Source organism: Ochlerotatus camptorhynchus, unplaced genomic scaffold, assembly GCF_037179485.1.
Source record: "Ochlerotatus camptorhynchus isolate MF236.1 unplaced genomic scaffold, CSIRO-AGI_Acam_v1.1 ptg000078l, whole genome shotgun sequence".
NCBI lineage: Eukaryota > Metazoa > Arthropoda > Insecta > Diptera > Culicidae > Ochlerotatus > Ochlerotatus camptorhynchus.
Genome location: NW_027040568.1, coordinates 3,597,885 through 3,620,778, shown reverse-complemented (window position 1 = coordinate 3,620,778; position 22,894 = coordinate 3,597,885). Strand labels below are relative to the sequence as shown.

General features: G+C 38.4%; 1 protein-coding gene across 1 annotated transcript; it reads right to left on the bottom strand.

Moving 5' to 3' along the window:
• Window positions 1-1,358: 1,358 nt before the first annotated feature.
• Window positions 1,359-3,219, bottom strand: LOC135697879 (uncharacterized). The gene is made up of 2 exons (XM_065217740.1): window positions 2,335-3,219; window positions 1,359-1,838 (listed from the first exon to the last, which is right to left on the bottom strand). The coding sequence occupies exons 1-2, from the start codon at window positions 3,217-3,219 to the stop codon at window positions 1,359-1,361; spliced, it is 1,365 nt and encodes a 454-aa protein (XP_065073812.1).
• Between the last annotated feature and the right edge of the window lie 19,675 nt (window positions 3,220-22,894).

Genomic DNA, 22,894 nt, shown 5'->3' with positions numbered 1-22,894 from the left:
CGTAACAAAATTATGAAAGATTTTTAACGTTAATAACTCAGTTGCTCCTGGATCAATTTCAATATCACCAATCGATCAGATATATTTCTACACATCTGTTAAATTTAAGACTTAATCGTTTTTCAAAATGTCGCTATTGAAAATTGCACAAATGTGCAACTGTTGCTATAATAATAAAAACTATCACCGATTGCCTGAGAAAAACGATTTCCCTAACACAGATTTCAAAGTTGAATTCCATTCGGTCCCACCAAACGGTGTTTATTCAATCGCCAGTACAATCCAGTACACAACGAAAGGCTGCCTCCAAGCAGCGAGCTGCAGCCCAAATGAGCATCCATAGAAAGAGGAGGGGGCGACCCCGGCGTAGTGGTTAACATCCATACCTCTCACGCCAAAGTCACGAGTTCAAATCTCACCCCCGGACAAGTCACGAATGACCCAAGAGTGTTAAAGTGACTATAATTTAAAAAAAAAATAGAAAGAGAAAGAAGTCACGCCGCTATTGATTGGAATCAGTAGCTCTTCGTGAGTCGCTGTGGGCCATCTATGCCAAGCGCTTCACCCTCATTCCAAACCACATGCAGCTCACCAGCCTCATCTGTGTTTAACACCCTAATAGCTCAGCATTACTCAACCATCACGACAAAACGGTTCTTTTCAGGACGTGCTTGCGCCTGTGCTCAAACATCGGGGTTGCACTCGGAGGTTTTACGTGATGGTTGGTGTTGGCGAGATGATAATTGCGGTTTAACGTGGGTAATTTAAAGAGAGATTTTGTCCGGTTTTGCGACAATCGTCAACACCAATATCTTTCTGACTGCGCGTAGTTGCAATTAATTAAATTAATTAAAAATTGCTTTTAAAAGACTTAAGCTGGGTTTACATAGGGCAAGTCAATTGATCAAGTCAGTTGAATTCAACTGACCTGAACGCGAATTGAACGTGTAAACCATACCATTCAACTGACTTGATCAACTCACTTGAATTGAAAAAAGTTGAACCAGGCTCAACTTTTCAAGCCAATTGAATTCAACTGAGTTGATCATTTGACTTGCCTAATCTAAACCCAGCATTAAAGTCAGTCAAGCATTGCGCAATGTTTATAGTGCAGTTCAATTTTTATTTAGTAATAAAGAAGGATTGATAGAGGAAGTGGATACAGTATTCTGGAATAAAGGAATGTCGGACAAAAGCTGCACAAAAATTTGGAAAATGGTTGGTGGGTTTTATTCTTTTATGCTCAGTAATATACTCATTTTTTAGTTTCCATTTACTTAACCACATAAACAATAAAACAACAAATCGAATCAATCAGCTAAAAATCAAAATAACAAATAACCAAAAATAAAAACTATTTATACAGTTTTTTGGAATTTGTTAATGGCAGCAGGCAGCAAATCACGACTGAACCGAATGGTCATCAAATCATTAAGCATTTGTGGGGACATTCGCAGCCGATGTTGCTCCAGCAATAGCTTGATTGCCGAGAAGCACCGCTCAACTGAGACCTGCGTAGCTGATGCGGACAATGCAATCGTTGAAAGTGCATACAATTGTGGATCTTCATAGCGTCGAGATTCCCAATATTTCACAATATCTGTGTTGACTGGAAGTCGACTTTTTGTGTTTGCCAAATCCAAAAGCCTCAGCTTAAGATCAACTTGAGAAGGGCTCAACATATAAGTAGATGCTTGCTGGCACTCTTCCTCGAGTAAAGCCTCCAAATCGTCTTCGGTTGGGTTTTTGGAATCTTGATTCGATGTTCCCGGTTGCTGTTCATCGGATGGACTGGTATTAAATGTTGTTAAAATATTGCTTACTTTAAGAATGTGTTCCTGTGTGGATTAAATAATAAGAAATGGGAAAAGGTACTGTGAAACAATGGGCTTATATAAATCTCGTATAATTTCAAGAAAGATGTGGTGAATTTTATAAACGCTCGATTGATATCAGTTCTGAATAAATCGTTTATATTTTCATCGTTACTTTTCTCATTGAAAAGTAGGCTTGAACGGGAAATAGATTGATATTTAAGCTACATATTATTTTCAAGGAAACTTCCAATGTAACTTTTTTTTCAGTCGTAATTTATACTCAAATAACTTTGATCCTATTTGAGCAGTGTTTTAGTCAAGGGCTTCAATTTGTTTTTCTTTCTTCAAAGTCCAAAACGCATATGGATGAAACCCATAAACATATATAATCACAGTATCACAGTCATTTGAAAGTGATTTAGATCAGAAAAATCATTACAAACCAAATTCCCATGTATTGTCAGTTGTCATCGATACTATTTTTTTAATATTTGAAACAACAACAAAAAATACTTACAATTGCAGCAAGCTTGTCGTCTGTCGTAACATACGGAGAGTCAATGAAACACCAGCGTTGATCGAATAGTAACGCGGCCCGGAATGCGTTATTATCCATCATTACTGTTGCTCGAGTGGTTAATGCATGAACAATTTTTTCGGAAAACCTGTTGCCCGGTGGGACTTGTTTTAGTTTCAGCTGACACATCTTCACAAACTTATACACGTCACCCAAAATTAAGTCATCCGATTGTAGATTCTTTGTTAGACCATACACAGGTTCAAATGCACATGAAAATTCTATGACGTAATCCCAGTCGTCCTCTGTAAGCCGGAGTTCATCAAATTTGCAGCCCAAATCTTTATAAAAAGTACTTTGGGCATATAGGCATGCAACCATCTCGTACATAGAACCCCATCTGGTTTCGACGTCAATTTTCGGAAGTGGTACTTTTGCCAAATCGAAAAATGGTTTATATTCGGTTTTCCGACAGAATTTCACTATTTTTTCCTCTCCATTAATCACGTCCTTCACCACCAAGTTGATTGTATGCGCGGCACATTTCAGAGTAGCAATACAAGATTCGTTACCATGCAGAAAAATGCTTTCTACCGCCTCTAACATCTCATCCACTTCTTGATCTACCTGTGCTGTTTCATCGTTGGCAATATATTCATCGTGTTTCTCTTCTTCATTGTTGAACATGTCTTCATAGCTTAACTCAGTTTCCGAATCGAGAGCCATGTGCTGAGACTTGTTCAATTCCCGTACACATTTTAGCATATTCTTGCCATTGTCCGTAGTACACGAATAAATATGCACCACACCGGAATCATACAACTTCAAAACTTCTTCAACTCGCAGTCGCAAGTTTTCAGCAATCTGGCGTGTGGTTATTTCCATCATGGACAGAGTTCGCGTTCGAAACTTGCCATTGACTAGAGTTCTCGCATTGATCCCAAAAAATTTCCGGTTGTGCCGTTGAGCACCATCGAATTCCAAAGAAAATAATCCGTTGAGTTCCTTAGCAATCATGCTTCGTATGATGTTTGCAATTTTTGGGATCATCGAAGCCATTGCTTCACCGTATGACGGAATATTGAGAGCTTTGACGAGAATTCCAATTGTCGATCGAAATGCTTTAGAGTTAAAAAAGTTAAAAGGAACAGAGTTTATGGCAAGCATTTCAACTAATCCGCATTGAAAATCGACAGGATCTACTTGCACAGTTACTGTCTTCAGTTTCTTAGATGGAGAGGCTTCTTGAGGTACACTTAGTTGATCTGACTTTCGCTTGTATCCTGTGATTCCGATTTGCGATGCAATGTTCGGATGTAATTGGGCAATATGTCTCCTCAAGCTACTTGCAGAATCTTTGAGTTTTCCAATACATCCTTCAACTTTGCATTTGAACAGTTTTTCATTTTCATCGTAGGGAAAATAGCGTGCCTTTATTTCTGAACTTTCCATTTCGATTACTTGCTAGACATGAAATCAAAGGTTATCAAATTAACATTAGAAAATATGATTTCGAAGTACAGTGCTATATGTACAGCCATTCCATAGCAAAACGCTGTAGTGGTTCTCAGAATTTCGTAAAAATTGGTAGTTTTGTTCCTTATGGTCAAATATTAGACCTTAAATTTTTTTTTGTCATTAGGGTGACCAATTCTATGTTAGGGTGGTATCTTTTTTTATATTACAAAAATGCATAACTTTTGAACCATTGCATAGATCAAAATACCAAATGAAAGGTAATTTAGTTTTTCAAAACAAAAAAAATTAAAAAAAGGGTTTTGTATTAAAAAACAATTGATCGCATTTATTTTTTTATTGTTTTCATGGTTTATAGATAGAGATCGTATTATGATTTTATATTTTTCCTTAAAAGTATTTTACATGGAATCGCTCATATTTAGTAGTGCCCAAAGCAAGCTGTGATGGGTTCAAAACTAGTCATCTAAAATGATGCATTATGAATCATGCAAGCAGAACAATATACGAGAAACAGTAAGGTTCGTAGAGGACTTATACTCTCAGAAGGACAATCTTTAATATAATCAAGGAAGAGAATATTACAAAATGTCTTGAAAAATGTAAATTTATTACTATTCTCCTTCTTCTTTTTCGCATTTAAAGCAACGTAGTGTTCTAGATGCATTTTTATAGTTATTATTTTGAGATTTCGATGCCAGTCCCACTAGCATTTTCAGCTGCATATCAGCTTATACAGTCTTAATTTGCTTTATGCAGCTAGTTTTTGCCTGCATATGCTAATCTGCAGCTAAAATTGTTTGTTGGGGTACCAATGCAAGAATTTATATATTGTATAGCAGCAAGCACAATGATATCTTATGCCCATGAAAATCGAGAAAATTCTCTCTACTGGAACGAGAATCGAACCTCCTCTGATTTGGAAGACCGTGCCTTACCACTAGACTAAGTGGGGCTATGAAAAATGTAAATATATCCTTGTTTATTAAAAAATCAGTGAATTATATACTTGAAAAAACCACTAATATTCAAAAGAAGGAAAAATTCACTAGAATACATTAGGGATGGTTCATTAATTATGTCACGCAAATTTGGCCCATTTTCAACCCCCCCTCCCCCCTTTGTCACATTTTTTGTATGGAACTTAATTTTTTTTTGTATGGCTCGTCACAGTTTTCAAACCCCCCCTAAATGTGTGACATAATTAATGGACGACCCTTTACATCGTTTGCAATAAATTACATTTTTTTGAGAATTTTACATTCTTAAAATCACATGCTGTTCTTCCCATAAAAGTAAAAATAATTTATATAAGTGTAAATTAAAAGTATAACTAAGTAAACAAGTAAGCAGGTGCTGAAAACATTTAGAATAACACTAGGCTATCTGAGGCCCCTGCAGTCACTGTGTCACAACTGGTATCGCATAAGAATGTTATATGTTTGCCTCCGTAAATCGATGTTCCTACGTACCTCGACGGTTGTATATGTCATTAAAATAAGTATATCCATTCACACAAGAAATATATAGTGAATTCCAAATTAGTCTGACAAAAATACCAATACAACCCATAAAGAGCTTTCTTATATAAAGAAGCTCTCGTATAGAAATCACCCCTATCAAGAAATTTTGCAAACAATTAAGCACAAAGCGTTTTTTGGATGGAAATGGCTGCCATACGACGTAGTGCGCGGATCACTACCAGCGCTACAGCTAAATATGCTTCGACTGGAATATATATATTAAATGTTACAGTCTTACTTACCGACGATTACTTCGTGGGATAAAAGATATCTGAATAGGTAACGCTAATAAATCACCACTAAAATATTTTCGCGTTCGTCACAAACACCACACGTTTACCCGAAAACAAAATGTTGAAAAGGAAACCAGCATAAGCCAGGAAAAAGACGAGCAGCAAAAAAAAAGGAAACCAGCATCTGCGCTTGGGTGCGAACATTGATGTTCGAGCGCTGAAGAAAACGAAGTGCGCGCATGAACTTCAAACATACGCTCGGGCTCATGTTCATTTGGCTGAGTGCATGCGTGAGCACAGAATGAATGTTCTTGTGAGTACGAAAACTTATTTGCTCACAAGCGCGATGCTGCACTTTGAAGACTGCCATCAGGTAGGGTAAGACTTTCATCACCCGGTTTGTGTGGACGTGCCTTGAAATCCTAAAAATCCTCGAGAGAAGTGATAGTTTACAAAAGCTGTTACGCCTAAATCCAACTCTATCTAGATATGTTTAAATCTAACATACCCTGTTCTTGAAGGCAACATTGGGGGTGCAATTTCAAAAACCAAAGTCGGTCGCGGCATGAAAGTGGTCTGGTGTTGATCCAGAGATGATGGATTTTGATTCTTCATTCGCTAATCGATAGGATTCTGTTAAAGTTTCTGTTGCTATTATAGTTAAAATTATCAACGATTGCCTGCAAAAAGCGATTTCCCTAACACAGATTTCAAAGTTGAATTCCATCCGGTCTCACCAAACGGTGTTTATTCAATCACCGTGTGGTGAGTGGTGGTGTTCTCCATTACACAACGAAAGACTGCCTGCAAGCAGCGAGTTGCAGCCCACATGAGCATCCATAGAAGCAGGAAGAAGCCGCACCGCTATTGATTGGAATCAGTAGCTCTTCGTGAGTCGCTGTGGGCCATCTATGTCAATCGCGTCATACTAACGAGTTTAAGCAGAGAGAACCCCGCTCAAATTCCTATTCCTACACAAAACACAAGCTCCTGCTGCAGTTAACAAATAAGATTTATTGTATTAGACCACGTAGTCCGACGTCACCATTGCGTACAACCCCTTAGTCCCTTGTAGTTTTTATTTTTTTTGTCATGTTTATTTCTTCCAATAATGAAGTTATTTTTGCCCATACAATGTACAAATCCATTTCGTTGCAGAAAACAACGAATACATTCGTAGAACAAACGAGCGATTTCGTTGAATAAACGAATTTTTTTTTTCAGTGTAGAAGTGGTCCTTTTGCCCTCGGTTTACGGTATTAATATTATTTTATCTTTCTAAGTCAAAGTCTCTGTAACGTCAGTGAAAATAGCTTGGGTCAAAATTAATAATCGCCCCTGCCCGGAATCTCGGTTGACGAGAGATTATCACCCAACAGTGGCTAAAAACAGACGGCAGCAACACGCTGGCAGGCAAGGGATACTGCGGCTTATCATTCATCATCAACCGAGCACTTTAGTCCAAATCATCTGACGGTGATGGAATAATTTGAATAACGCCAAAAAGTGTCAATTAAGAAGCATGCAATCAAGCTGGGAGAAAGAAAACCGTGCATAAATCTGTTACCTTTCTTCATCCACCCACACCAGGTAAGGGATAGGACAAGACAAGGATTAATTTTCATCCTTTTAGTGAACAAAGATCGGCTAAATATAATCCACATGGCAGACGGATCTTTCCGTTGGATTTCTTTCTCGCTATTGTACAACTAGTAACTTTCTTCCGGTCTGGAAGGAACGTTAAGACGTCGTCATCTCTTGAGTTTACTCCGTGGTGGAAGCAACGATAAATTCAGCTGGTAACAATGTAATCCGGTTGTGAAATTTGTTCCAGGAGGAGGATCTTCCAAGATTTGTATCCACCCTTTCGCAGCAAATGACTAGCCGTAAGCGAACGATATTACAGGAAATAGTAAACAGATGCCGTCTCTGTAATAAATATGATTTTATCCGTGAACAACCTAGGTAGGTATAATCAGAAGCCGAAAGCAGATCAAAAATCACAAGTTGGTGTAGGTACCATAAGCAACCCGGCTAGCATTTGATTGCCACTTTGTTTTCGCTTTCTCTTTCGAATTCAATTTATCGAAATTGTCATTCCCCCGCTTACTCATCGCCTCAGGGAACGGAGCTTTTGGCAATCTAAATGCTAGTGCAATAAAGCTGAGCAGCCCGGAGAATAAAATTCAGAGGAGACGATCAAACTTCTTCCTATACCTAACTATTCTGGCTGGTACACATACACCCTTGAAAGAAGCATCCAATCATATAAAATCCATGTCATCGCTTTTCCCTTTCTAGAGAGCTTCGAACTGCGTGTACTTGGAACGGTCCTTGGGCCTAGGGTTGATGATAAGCTATAATCAATGACAGTTTGAATGCGAACTTCCAGGAAGGAACCGGATATTGAAAGTTGAATCTTGCGTCAACTTAGTGTGTGTGAAAAATCGGCTCAGAAGAAGCTGGGGAGACTGCAAAAAAATTGCTACTCTCTCAATAACTGGTGCAATGAGCAGCACACCGAGTATGTCACTAGATGCTCTACTTTATCTGCTTCCGTTGCATCAATTTATCCAATTAGAAGCTGAAAGGAGCGCTTTAAGGGTTCAACAGACATAGTACTTCCTTGAAGGTGATTTTACAGGACACCTTAGTATTTTAAAAATATTTGAGATTGATTCTCCTGTATTAAAAAATGAAGTCTAGATGGAGAAAAAATATAATTTCGATCGTTTATACAATGTAGCAGAATTTGATCGTAATGTTTGGGAAAGTGGGGACCAAACATCAGTCCAGCTTCAACTGTTTTTATACAGACGGTTCAAGATTGAACAATCGTGTGGGAGCAGGGGTAACTGGTCGAGGGATATCTATGAGTTACTAGCCAACCGTGTTCCAAGCTGAAATTCAAGCAATTCTTGAATGCTCTGTAATATGCTTGCGCAGAAATATAAACATTCGAATATCTGCATTATATCTGATAGTCAAGCAGCATTAAATGCTTTAAAATCAGCAACATGCAATTCAAAACTCGTATGGGAATGTGCAATGTCACTTCATAAATTGGCCTGTCAAAACCAAGTAGACCTATACTGGGTTCCTGGCCACTGTGGAATTGAAGGGAATGAAAAAGCCGACACGTTAGCCAGGCTAGGATCATCTCAGCAATTTATAGAACCAGAACCATTCTATGGAGTTTTTGCTTGTTCTCTTAAAATTGAGATCAAGAAATAGAAAAAAATGAAAATGGAGACCAATTGAAACAACGCAACACTTCCATTGCTAGGCATTCAAATTCGAACATTTCAATGACTAGCAAAATTCTTGAATTATCAAAGAAAGATCTCAGTGTCTATACTGGTTTGATAACAGCATTGTCCATGTAATTTTCATTTGAAGTTAATAGGAAAACTTCAAGAGGATATGTGTCGATCCTGTGACATAGAATGTGGCATGCTCTTGAGCAGCACTCTTCAATAAAAGGCGAATTTTTTTGGATAAGGGGCTGGTAGAACCCTTTGATAATTGGAATGCAGGTCCCAGTCAAGAAGTACATTTCATTCGAAATGTAATACCTGGCTGGGAAAATGCTTTTGGTCAATCTATGTCGGTCGCTTCACAAAATAGTGATACGATAAAGTAATATAAAAACAGGGAATAGCACAATAGATCAAAGTAATGGTCGCATTGATTAATATACCCAACACGGGAAACAAAGTGGAACATACTTTACTATCGTAATCTATTTACTATTCTGTGGAAAAAAGGCCGAGAGCCTACAACTATCCGGATGGACCCATGATAAAGTTTGGATTTAATATATGATGATAAACTTAGTGTTTGGAAAAACATAAAAGCTCAAATCTCATGCATGAGTTTATTCGCCTAAGAGTTTTGCCTTACAAAATTAAACTGCGCCGAGTTTTGCCTTATAAAATTTAACTGCGCAATAATCACGGATGAGATTTCCGATTCAAACATTAATTGCTTTGTTGTTAAGGAGTACTACAAAAATTCGTCGAAAACGCACAACCGTGCGTTTAACATCAAGATCTACAACCGAATGCTGCCTGCTATTGTGGAACGTATTACACTGTCACCGTCTGGACGATCTGAAGTGTGAACACGATTCCATCACTACGATAGTCGGAGGCAAGATCGTGTAAAACGGATTGCAACGGATAAACATTTACTGCCACCATGGCGCCTAAGCGCAAAAGAAAAAGGAAACCTCTTGATCCCTCTTCTGATGAAATTAATTTGAGCAATCAATTTGATTTTCTCACGGATGATGAGATTGATCAATCATGCAAGAAAAAAATAAAGTAAACTTTCCCGGTTTAATGGCAAGAAGGAAAATATTCCCCCTATTGTAATAACCACTTCCGATTTGCATGCTCTTCGTAAAAGTTAAGTTTTCACTACAAATTGGACGTCGGGTTCAATGCCGTGTATTGGTTGAAACCTTGGACGGATTTAAATGTTTTCTCAAGTATTTTACTGAGAAGCAGCACATTTTTTTTACTTACGACACCAAAACTGAACGTGTGCTCAAGGTTGTCATGAGAGGACTGCCCAGTGGAGAATTCCTGGATCAGATCAAAGATGAACCGGCAAAATTACTTGGAGTTGTACCACTCCAAGTAATCAAAATGAAAATGAAATCCCGTCCTGGAGATTCGCGCAACGGGATTTCTAATGATTTTTATTTAGTTCACTTCAAGTCTAGTGAACTAAACAACCTTAAGGCCTTAGAAAAAGTTAGCCTTATGCTCCATGTCCGAGTGAAGTGGGAACACTTCAGGAAGACTGGTGGAACTTTCCAAAACCTCACCCAGTGCCGTAAGTGCCAGGGATGGGGTCATGGAACTAAAAATTGCTACATGCCAGCTAAATACATGAATTGTGGTGATTCCTCTCACGCAAAGGACGACTGTCCTGTGAAGGAAGATCCTAAGATATTTAAATGTTCAAATTGTGGTGAAAACCACAAATCCAATTTTGGGAATGTAAGACACGCAAAGCGATCCTACAATCTCGTTCTAACCACTAACCGCTCCACGTTTCCGACCAGGTACAAATTCCTCTGCTGTTAACAACGGTCAACGAGGAACAAATTCTACATTCGTACCCGTAGGTACAAATATCACCCCTGCTTCAAACTTTTTATCTATACCTACTCCCCTCGCTGCTAACAATGTTCAGCTAGTTAATGGAGCTACCTATGCTGCTATTGCACCGGGTAGAAATCAAATACTAACCAACGTAATTCTAACGGAAATTTTGAAAATTTTGATTTAGGAAGCACTACTGCATAACATCTCTGATCACGCCTTCCTTAGGAAGGGAAGTAAAGCCGTTGGTCCCCAGTTCATGAGTTGATGGGTCGATAAGAAGGAACCAGGTGTGGGAGCTGCCTCCCTGGCGTCGGTAGCATTGGTGCTCAGCACGGAAAACAAGATCGACGGAAAACAAATCAAGAAGAAAAAAAAACTAACTCCATGTTTGATGTTGAATAGCTGGAGTAAAATTTGCGAACAATATTTTCATGATTTTGAAATTCAGCAATGGATTTCAAATCATTAAATATTTTAAATTGGAACGCTCGATCTCTTAAAGATAACGAAGACGAGCTATTTAACTTTTTGAGAGTTCATAACGTGCATATTGCCGTTATAACTGAAACGTTCCTTAAACCTGACCATAAAGTTAAGAGGGACGCAAATTATTTCATTTATAGAAATGATCGTCTTGAAGTACCCTGTGGTGGCGTTGCCATCATTGTTCATAGACGAACCAAACATAAAATTCTTGCTTCATTTGAAACCAAAGTTTTTGAAACTTTTGGAGTTTCTGTTGAAACAAAATTTGGACAACTTACGTTGATAGCTGGCTTTTTGTCATTCCAATGCGTAGGCCAGCAAAAGAATTTTCTTAAGGGTGACCTTCAGAAACTTACCCGTCATTGATCTAAATTCTTCATTATTGGTGATTTTAATGCAAAGCACCGCTCATGGAATAATGCTCAAAGCAATTCAAATGGAAATATTCTGTTTGATGATTGTTCTGCAGGTTATTACACTATTCAATATTCAAAACAGCCCAACATGCTTTTCTTCAACAAGAAATTCCTCAACTATTGATTATAGTTCAGCCTTAACTGAATAATGTCAACTTTGTAGCCAATTGGTTACTCATGCTGACTTCGGTTCTGAATACCTTCCAGTAACGTTTGAAATATCCCAAGAAATAATTTCTAATCCCAATAGGAGCAAAATCGATCATTTATGGAATATAGCTTCGATCCAAACATATATGCATTTATGCTCATGAATCTCTGACTACTTGAAGCAAGAGCTGCTTCAGTATCAAAATGCGAGGTTAAATTTGATTCAATTATAATAGACGACGATCTTCAGCTCTTGATCCGTCCTAAAAATGTCCATAGGAGACAATATCGAAGAACACGCGATCCTGCCATGAAAGCTATCTGGCGGAATTTGCTAACAAAATTTTTGAAAAAAAAACCTCAAAAGCCTATTCAAGCTCTTAAAGAAGGTGGTAAAATTTTGATCACAAATTTGAAAAAAGCTCAGAAACTTGCTAAGCAATTCGAGAGTTCCCATAGTTTCAGTTTGGGTCTTACTAGTCCTATTGAGAATCAAGTTGCTCGGGATTATCTGAACATTTTCTCTCGGGAAAATATTTTTGATGATTCCTGGGGGACTGATTTGGACGAAGTAAGATCTATAACTCAAAAGTTGCATAATATGAAATCTCCAGGTGATGATGGAATTTTCTATATCATCATCAAAAAACTCCCAGATGTTTCCATTTGGCATTCTTTCCTGATAAATGGAAAAATGCAAAAGTTGTTCCAATTTTGAAGCCGGATAAAAATCCAGCTGAAGCTTCTAGCTACCGGCCAATAAGTTTGCTTTCTTCAATAAGTAAACTTTTTGAAAAGATTATTTTAAATAGAATGATGCTTCACATCAATACGAACTCAATTTTTGCAGATGAGCAGTTTGGATTTCGCCATGGGCATTCAACTACTCATCAACTCTTAAGAGTTACCACTTTAATTCGTTCAAACAAATCTGAAGGCTGCCCATTTGGAGCTGCTCTTCTAGACATAGAAAAAGCATTCGACAGTGTTTGGCATCAAGGTTTGATTGCTAAATTGAAAAAGTTTAATTTTCAACTTAATATTATGAAATTAGTTCAAAATTATTTAACTGACAGAACTCTGCAGGTAAATTATCAAAATTCCAATTCTAATCGACTACCTTTTAGAGCAGGAGTTCCTCAGGGTAACATTCTTGGGCCTATATTGTATAACATTTTAACTTCGGACCTGCTTGATTTGCCTCAGGGTTGCCACAAATCTTTGTTTGCTGACGATACAGGCATTTATGTTAAAGGAAGAAGTCTTCGTGTTATTTGCAGCAGACTGCAGAAAAATTTAGATATTTTCTCTTCATATTTACAAAATTGGAAGATTTCTCCCAACGCATCCAAAACTCAACTTATAATATTTTCACATGAGTCTAGAGTAGTAGTAGTCACATAGTCACTATGAACGGAGTTCCAATTTCCTGGTCAAACCAAGTGAAATATCTTGGATTAGTACTTGACCAAAAATTAACTTTTAAAGATCCCATTGAGGGCATTCAAGACAAATGTAACAAATAAATAAAATGTTTGTATCCTCTTATAAACAGAAAATCCAATCTTTGCCTGACGAATAAACTTCTAATATTTAAACAAGTTTTTAGACCGGCCATGCTTTACGCTGTGCCAATATGGTCTTGTTGTTGCACCACCAGGAAAAAAGCACTTCAAAGGATTCAGAACAAAGGTCTGAAGATGATTTTGAAGTTGCCTCCCTGGTACAGTACTACCGAAGTACATAGAATTTCTAATGTTGAGACTTTAGAACAAATGTCCAACAAAATAATTAATAATTTCAGGCAAAAACCGATGAAATCCTCAATTGCAATAATTAATTCCCTTTATACGTAGATAAGATTTATTTTTAGTTTTAAGATTTCAATTGTTATACTGACATGCAGGTTAGGCAGGAACATGCACTTAGGCAGGAACATGCACTTAGGCAGGAACAATGTTAAATCACTTAGATATATATATATATATATATATATCATAACTATTAAGGCTGGTAAGTTATAGTTACTGGAGCACCTAGGTTTCAAGTGAAATTTAATTTATTTTGAATTCGAAACAAATAATGAGTAAAAAAAACTAATGGATACCTAATTCGGACCTGATACCAAAATTTGGTGTTGACCAGCATAAAATAAGAGGTAAAATACCAAAGAATTATACCAAAAAGTTGCATGCAACATACTTTGAAAATTTGATATTTGGATATCAAACGAATATCTGTGTGGTATTTTTTTGGTATTGCAATATCATAATTTGTTATTAGAATGATAGTGTGGGAACATTTTTTTGGTATCAGTTTTTGATATTTTACCTCTTATGTCAGGCTCATCCATACCTATGTAAGGTATCGAGATAGTCGTTCCTACTCGGGATTTTTTTGCTATGAAATGGCTGCATATGCATTTTTGTGGTAGGTCAAGAACCGGGAAGGCATAGATTTAGGTTTCATTTTAATTAGTAGGACAGATACCAGAAAGCCAGCTCGATAAGCAGATGGTCACCGGGTCGGTCTTAAATTGTAGTAGGTGTTAGTTAGTTTTAAATAAATGTTAGACGTTAGTGTAGTGTTTGATTGTTTTTGATGGGAATAAAAGTTACTATATAGTTGTGAATAATGATTGTGTGATAAAGAATCCGGACAATTTTTTACTCATCACATCAGATGAAAACCCAAGGAATCGGTTCTTCCAAACCGGACGGAAAGCATCCTCTAGTCCCCATTTCCCCTAGGAGGTAGAACCAACCCCAAGGTAAAACATTTGTATTTTGGCATTTGTCATTGTTCTGATTCTGTTGATGAACATTTAAGCGGTTTTTATGAATTATCTAGCTTTGTGAATGCAAATCCATTAAAATCTTCATGTGTAAGTATTGGCTTGTAGATTTGCACGCGAGTTTTATTCTTTTAGGAGACCTCAATGAATGAGATTTTAAAATGATTTTTCTAACACTGATCACGATAATGATGCTTAACGAAAGTCTTGCAAACCCTAACCAATTTATTTTATCGCCATAATCTCCTTCGAAAAAAAAAATCGAAGTGGCAATGTTTCCAACTGTCGTTCTCAACCTGTTTCCTCGGATAATAGTCCCATATCTGTAGAGTAGCTATCGAATCCGGTGCAAGTAGCTCAATGTAAAGTTATGCCAATGGAAATCCTCCTTCCGGTTGCGTCCCTCAAATTCCAGTGATTGGTTCTGCGACGCATTTGTGAGAAAGGCTATTTATTCCTAAACTGCTTGCCATTGCCATAACAATTTCTCCTTCGATTCTGCCAGGGCGTGTCACTATTGGATCCCAGAATAAGCAGAAACGAAACTATCAGCAAAGAAATATTATTGCAACGGAACACATTATAGCACACGTGTGGTCAATTCAGAAACAAGGCTGGCCCATCGAACCAGCCATACATATAAAGAGACATTCAATTAGGCCAGGGAACGAAGGAAAATACGACTTTTCCCACACACAAACTACGCACCCGTAACCCAGAAACCGGACAATTCTATCCTGCTGCTGGTGGTCATTGGAAGCAAATTTGCACCACATTTTGGTTACTTCCTACGTGCGTATTGGCCGGAGCATGTTCCGCAGGGGGTCTCATCGTCGCTGGTGCCAGCCAGATTTAGGACGACACGAACGAAATTCATTTCGCTTCAGCACGCCTTGTTCGGCTGGGTTGAGACCATATAATCAGTCCTTCTAAGAGTGCTTAAAATCTCGGGCCTTGGAAAACGTTGCTCAGGAAATCCTAACCCAGTCAAGGGTAAAAACCGGACAGCAAGGTGGGTGGGTTAGGGTGCGATTTTTCGGAATGTATTAACATGTTCTTCGTACGTGTTTCATGCGAGTGGGCCCGGGTGGAGGCGACTTTCATTTTGGCACTTGATTTAGTAGGATGTGTACCAATGAGTGGAAGAAACTGCTTGCTGTTTGACTAAACGAGGGTCCTGTTCGACCATAATCTGATAGTCACACACGAACGACCAAAAAGATATCGTTTCTCCGGGCAAGATTTATCGACAATGTATGGGACCAATTGAACAGAATGTCGATGTTTGCAACAAAACTTTGAATTAAGAATATATGTGGGCAAAATATGTAAAAGGGGTCATCCTTAAATTACGGCATGCATTAACTTCAGTTTAATGTGAATGGTTAACCTGGTCTGTGCTTATCACAACATATTCTTCATAAGTTCCATTATTTCTTTGTTTATTTATAAGGTTATCATATAATGCGGGATATTATACGCATTTATCTCAAAAATGCACCAAATTTGTGCTTAATATACAGATATAACTAAATTTACAGTATTTCAAAATTAAAAAGATATGAACTCAATTTCAAATCAACGGTGGGTGCGTCTACAATACATTTCCCACTGGCCGGCACTGATTTTATGGAAGACAATTGTTTGCACCTATTTTTATACATACATGCAGACATTTTTAGCCCTGGCGATGGAAGGTGATAGCTCTACTGTACATCCAAAGACCTATTTCAAGAATGCCTGTTCATACACGTACATTCTGAGGTCGCCTTCATATACAATAAGCCCCGCATGAACACATCGATATATCAATTGGATATTTGTAATGCATTCACGCTTCCATAATAAAAAAAAACTTTTTTTTTTATTCTGACGCGTATTTAGTATAAGCAATGTTTGTATAAATATGCTGAATGTAACCATGTTACATTCGATATGTATCAATGGGTAATATGGTGTCTCAAAATTGCACTATGTCTGTAAATCTGAGGGCTCACTCTCCAAATGATAGCTAAGGGTGCTACAAATAAACTTTTGTATGGTGGCAACTCTGGGAAATGTTGTTTAGAGGTCGCCCCGACAAGATTTTTGAAAAAAGTCCATTTTTCATAGCTATTACAATTTTTCAAATTCTCTAAAATAATTTTTTTTTGTCCATCACTGCATTCAATCATCAAAAGTCGGTATCAAACATAGCGCTATTATCAATCAACTGCAGCAGAAAAATGGGAAATTTTATGGGTAAAAACTTTGAAGTCATTTAACCTCATTTTGAGCCGTTAAAAAGTTATTTGTGATTTACTGTGGAAAGAAAAATTCAGAATTTAAATATTATGTCCACCAGCAAATCAAACTATCATTGAAATCGTCCAATACAAATCATCTACTTTGTTGCAAATCACTTGATAACATTTGTTATTGAAGTTTCTAGAATTCAATAAGAGGATATGTTAGAATAGAATGTAAACATCAGGACGCAGCCAGAATTTTGTGAAATATTTCATGCAGTTTGAAATGACGATTCACCTTCAGTGTACTGAAAATTATCGGAACGGTCTTTATGTTAATGAACTACTATTTTTTAAGGATACATCTCCAATAGAGGCATAGACTTTTCAGTTATTTAACTGACATTCTCAAATTGCGTCTAAGTTTGTGTTACTCAATCATTTATACTGCACTTAGGCTGAATTTCAATTGAACCTACAAAAATGCATTGTGGTAACCATACCAGTCATGGCTGGTTCAATTGGGTTCTTTAATTTTGAAAAATATATCGGTTTTTATATATTATCTGAAAGAGCTTCGTTTTTTGAGCACAGAGATATTTTTTTCGAACCCACACACTTTCATCTCGATTTTTAAATCAAGATTTAAAGCAAAATAATAGCTTCACTGTTTGACACTAAACTGACAAACTGACAGCTCGCTCCCATATAAAGTGACACAGAGCGGCGCTAATAAGGTGATTTTTGCAAACGTAATCGTTCTTATTTAAAATAGTTCCAGTGTACCAAAATTGATGAAATTTTGGGTTTGGGTTCCATTTCTAATGCAGATTACGAATATGCATTTACCTCAATACCCTTAAAGAACCCAATTATGGCGTACAGGAATTCCATAGGTCCACACAATAATTGAAACGTATAGCCACAGACAAACATACATAACTCTCGAAAGTTGTTCATCGAACAAGTATTTAACGGTCTATTTAAAAGTATCGTACCTGTGGCGCACATAGTCAATTCCCTAGCGTTTGACGTTTACACACTGAAGCGCCCATAATCCGTTGCGCATCCATGTTTCACTCCCGTGTTGAAGTGCCCAACGTAGAGCAACAACTCGCGTGGTCTTTCTTTCTCCGTAAAATGAAAGACAGTGTAATTCCATTTCTACTGTATGGAAAAAGCTCTTTGACGAATCAGTTATCCTGAGGTTGGAACTGTGCTCGTCCGCACCTAGCAAACCTCGGATAATAAACTCATCAGAACAACTGCCCCGATTCTTTATTATTCGAAACCTTTTATACATGAATTTGTTACTTAAACTCTACACAATAGTTTTTCTCCAGTATGTACATATAAAGCGAGACAGATAGTTTTTCTCTTGGAAAGTCGGTGTCTGTTTTTTTAACAAGAATTAATGCTCCTCGCGGTAGGAACGGCTATGTAGGATGCTTACTCACCAATGTTTACTTTGACCTTTCTCGAAGCACCTAGTTAAGCCAGCGCGCATCGCTGACGACGCGGTAGCAACTGTTTATAAACAACTGACCCTGGAAATGTGCAACATTGTCACTGCTGCTGTTAAGTTGTGTATTTTCTACTACCGTATGGGGGTCTATTACTGGTTAATTTCTTACTCAGATTGATATTGGAATTTGAGGCCTTTGCACACACTACCGCGATCTGTTCACCGTACTACCCACCACAGTGTATTCAACAGATGGCGGTAATGTTTTAGTGACGATGTTTTACAGTGAGAAATATTCAATGTGTTATGATCCATTCATGCCTTTTCTAAATATTGCAATGGCGACCCGCAAATTATTTCTTCACGCACCATCTAGCGTTGTAAATGGTCATCAACAATCATTCAATTACAATCGAGGGGTGCAAATAAGCACTTATTACAAAAGTAAGAGTCAAATTATTTTCATTAATAACATTGTGTATATTAGTTTAAAATTTGTCTGACATGTCACTGTTTTCATCAAATAAAATAATATGCTGAAATACATTCATTTAAAATATTAAACAAATTTTCATTTGGTTTACCCCTCGTGGTGCTTGCACAGAGGTGCTTTCATCGCTAAAAATTCCGTGCCCCAGCTAAGCGAAAGAGTGGATCATATTGTTAATATAAAATATTTGCTGTAATGCATTGTTCAGACTACAGAGTTATAACATGTTAATTATCGTAACAGGTTATAACTCCGTTGTCTGAACATCGGATGTCCAATTTTCTGTACTTATGAGTTTGATTTTTGACATACAATATTCTCTTGATCAAGGTAGTTGCGATGTGCATTTTATTCTCATCTGAGTGCTTACTTCAAATCGATGAACACGAGTTTATTTTTCTGTAGGTAGGGTGACGAACGTCAATAGCAGTAGGCAGCCCCTTGACCCCAAGCAAGGATCTCTCAACGTTCGTCTTCTGTTCATCTGGATACATCTTCATCCCAGCGCTGCAGCGTCTTTTCGCTGGATTTTTCCATTGTTTTTCTTTGGAGAAAACTCGTATTTGAAATGCAAGACAGTCTTCCTAGAGAGCTGCTGGCATGATTCACCCTACCCTGCCAGAAAAAGCTCAAACACAGGATCGAAACGCTGCTTCACCTACACAATCGAGAGCGCACGTTGCTGCTTCAGAATAAACAACTTTATAAAAGATCCATCGTTTCCGATATCGTTCATCAACGACAACCACTAAGCAACAACAACAACAACCAAACCATCAACATCATCATCTGCTCGATTGTAGTCGTCATTGACGTCGCCTTTGGCTCTTGCGGGGATGCGGTTTTCATCTTCATCGTGCAAGTAGGTACACAACAAACATTGCCACCCATACGAACATGGATCATCGCATGAAGGCTAAAGAATGATGCTCAATGAATATCCTCCACCCCCGATGACATCCCATCGGTCCCTACTTTTTTCCGACTAGGTGGAAAATCATATCAGAAGTCATCGGTCTTGTCGACTCTTGTCGAAGAAAGCGCAGGGAAAGCTTCCGTTCCGTCTCAAATCGAAGAGCGACGTAAACAGTGCTTATTAGAAATTAAACTGCGGTTTCCCAGTACAGTAGCTAGCTACTCGCGTGGTCTCCAGAGGTGATTATTCTTCATGGGCGAACACCAGCAACACCCGTCGGAGACGAGCTGTCGACAAAGGGGAAATTGTGTGGTTTTGAGGGTGTATTGAAACAACGTATGTATATACGTATTTAGAGTAGAATAGCAGGATCCGATTCGTCTTTTGAAGGTCCCATAAAGTGTATGTGAGTATGTGTGCGTGTGGTGCTTCAGCTTTAATGGCGGTTTCGAGAGCTTATCTTCGATGATGTTTGTTTGTACTTCTCCGCGGTAATGGAACAAACCCATGGATGTTGATATGGTTTTCGCATTTGATCGAAGGATGGTTTGCGGTTTTCCAGATATTGATATGTAGCAGTGCTTGTGCTATTATATGGAAACCCGTAGGGTGTTGTTGGTGAACTTTGATGTTCTGTTAGTGTAACAACCCAATAGTTTGAACAACCCTTTGCACATCTGCACAATCAATTGCTTCAAGGAAAACAAAGTTGCATAGGACAACAATAAAATACGCAATATGAATCACTCATATTAGCATTACTTACTATATGTGCCGTAAAACGGGGTAACATTGATAGTTTTTTTTAAATATATTCTAAATATTTTTTACAGCAATGATTTTTTTTCAAATTTTATATTTTTAAAAAAGGACTGAGGATCCAAGATTTAATTCGTTAGAAAATTAAAGAATTTGCACTATTTTTTTTAGTTTTGTGACCGAACTTCAGTATTTTGATTTGGGGCTACTTTGATAATGCTCGATGAATGAGAACAAAGAAATAATGAAACTCAAACAATTTAGTTCTTGAGTTTACACTATGTGAGTTGCTTTCATCAGGTACGCAAAAGTTTTCAAAATGGTGACGTGTAAGTTCTTTTCACTCATCTCCCATGTTCCGTCCAATAAGCTAATTTTCAGTAAACCGCTTATAGTAGTTCACATTTGACTTCGGCAAAATTAATTACTTATTCGTGAGTATTTTCTACCCAAAATTAAGTTCAATTGATTCAAATTTGAGAATATCTCATATACTCACTAGTAGCTTATTGAACGATAGTCATGAGAAAGTCGAATCTCTCGTTCCGTTTTTGACAACAACAAAAAGCCTTTTCCGGAAACGCGGAACACCCAAATATTTCGAAGCGTACTCAACTCTTGAACGCGAACTCAAGAGCCTCATCAAAGCCAAGAAACGCGGATACTGGCGGCAATTCGTGGACGGTTTATCGCGCGAAACGTCGATGAATACGCTTTGGAACACGGCGCGAAGGATGCGTAACCGGTCTTCAAACAACGAGAGCGAGGAGTACTCGGATCGGTGGATTCTCAAGTTCGCGCGAAAAGTATGTCCTGATTCCGTGCCGGCACAGATGATTCCTCGCGAAACGACGAATTCGGTAGACGAGATCAGCCAGCCTTTTTCAATGCTGGAGCTCTCACTCGCGCTTCTTTCGTGTCGCAATTCGGCTCCGGGGGCTGATAGGATCAAGTTCGACTTGTTGAAAAACCTCCCAGACGTCGCTAAGAGGCGCATGTTGAACTTGTTTTGTCAGTTCCTGGAGTTCAATATTGTTCCAGATGATTGGAGGCGAGTGAGAGTTATAGCCATTAAAAAGCCTGGAAAACCCGCGTCAGATCATAACTCGTATCGTCCCATCGCGATGTTATCGTGCATTCGAAAATTGTTGGAGAAAATGATCCTTTTTCGCCTCGACAAATGGGTTGAGACGAACCACCTACTCTCAGATACTCAATTTGGTTTCCGTAGGGGTAAGGGAACGAACGACTGTCTCGCGTTGCTTTCCACAGAAATCCAGTTGGCTTTTGCTAAAAAAGAGCAAATGGCTTCAGTGTTCTTGGATATTAAGGGGGCTTTTGATTCAGTATCGGTTGAAGTCCTTTCAGACAAACTCCACGCTTGTGGCCTTTCCCCATTAATTAATAACTTTTTGTACAATTTGCTGTCAGAGAAACATATGAGCTTTTCTCATGGAAACTCTACAGCTTCTCGATTTAGTTACATGGGTCTCCCCCAGGGCTCATGTTTAAGCCCCCTTTTGTACAATTTCTATGTCAGAGAAATTGACAATTGTCTAAGTGACAACTGCACGTTGAGACAACTTGCAGATGATGGCGTAGTTTCTATGACAGGGCCCACAGGGGTCAACCTGCAAGGACCCTTACAGGATACCTTAGACAATTTGTCTACTTGGGCTATCCAGCTAGGTATCGAATTCTCCACGGAGAAAACTGAGTTGGTCGTTTTTTCTAGGAAGCATAGCCCAGCACAACCGAAGCTTCAACTTTTGGGTAAGCCGATCACTCATTCCATGTCTTTCAAATATCTTGGGGTCTGGTTCGATTCCAAATGCACCTGGAGATCCCACATTGAGTATCTGAGACGAAAATGCCAACAAAGGATCAATTTTCTCCGAACAATTACCGGAACGTGGTGGGGAGCTCATCCGCAAGATCTTCTAACGTTGTACCGGACAACGATTTTATCGGTTTTGGAGTACGGTAGTTTTTGCTTCCAGTCGGCGGCTAAAACTCACATCATCAAACTGGAACGTATCCAGTATCGTTGTCTTCGTATCGCGTTAGGATGCATGCACTCGACTCATACGATGAGTCTCGAAGTGTTGGCGGGCATGTTGCCACTATCGGATCGGTTTTCGGAATTGTCCCTCAGGCTCCTCACCCGTTGTGAAGTTATGAACCCACTGGTAATCGAAAACTTTGAGAAGCTTCTTGAGCTAAACCCTCAAACTCGTTTTATGTCATTGTACTACGTGTACATAACTCAGGATGTCAGCCCTTCACAGCATAATCCACATCGTGTATGCTTCTCCGACTTCGGCAATTCAGTTAGTTTTGATTTATCTATGACGCGGGAGATTCGTGGAATCCCAGAACATCATCGTTCCATGATTGTTCCGTCAATTTACGCTGCAAAGTTTGGCCAAGTTGATTCCGCAAGATCGTTCTTCACAGATGGATCACTAATAGAGTCGTCCGCTGGTTTTGGTATTTTTAACGAATTT

Bases quoted from the DNA above. Each gene is read 5' to 3' on its own strand.
- LOC135697879 (XM_065217740.1), bottom strand. From the start codon at position 3,219: ATGGAAATAACCACACGCCAGATTGCTGAAAACTTGCGACTGCGAGTT. The intron at 1,839-2,334 runs GTAAGTATTTTT...TAATCCACACAG, and splicing joins ACGACAAGCTTGCTGCAATT to GAACACATTCTTAAAGTAAG.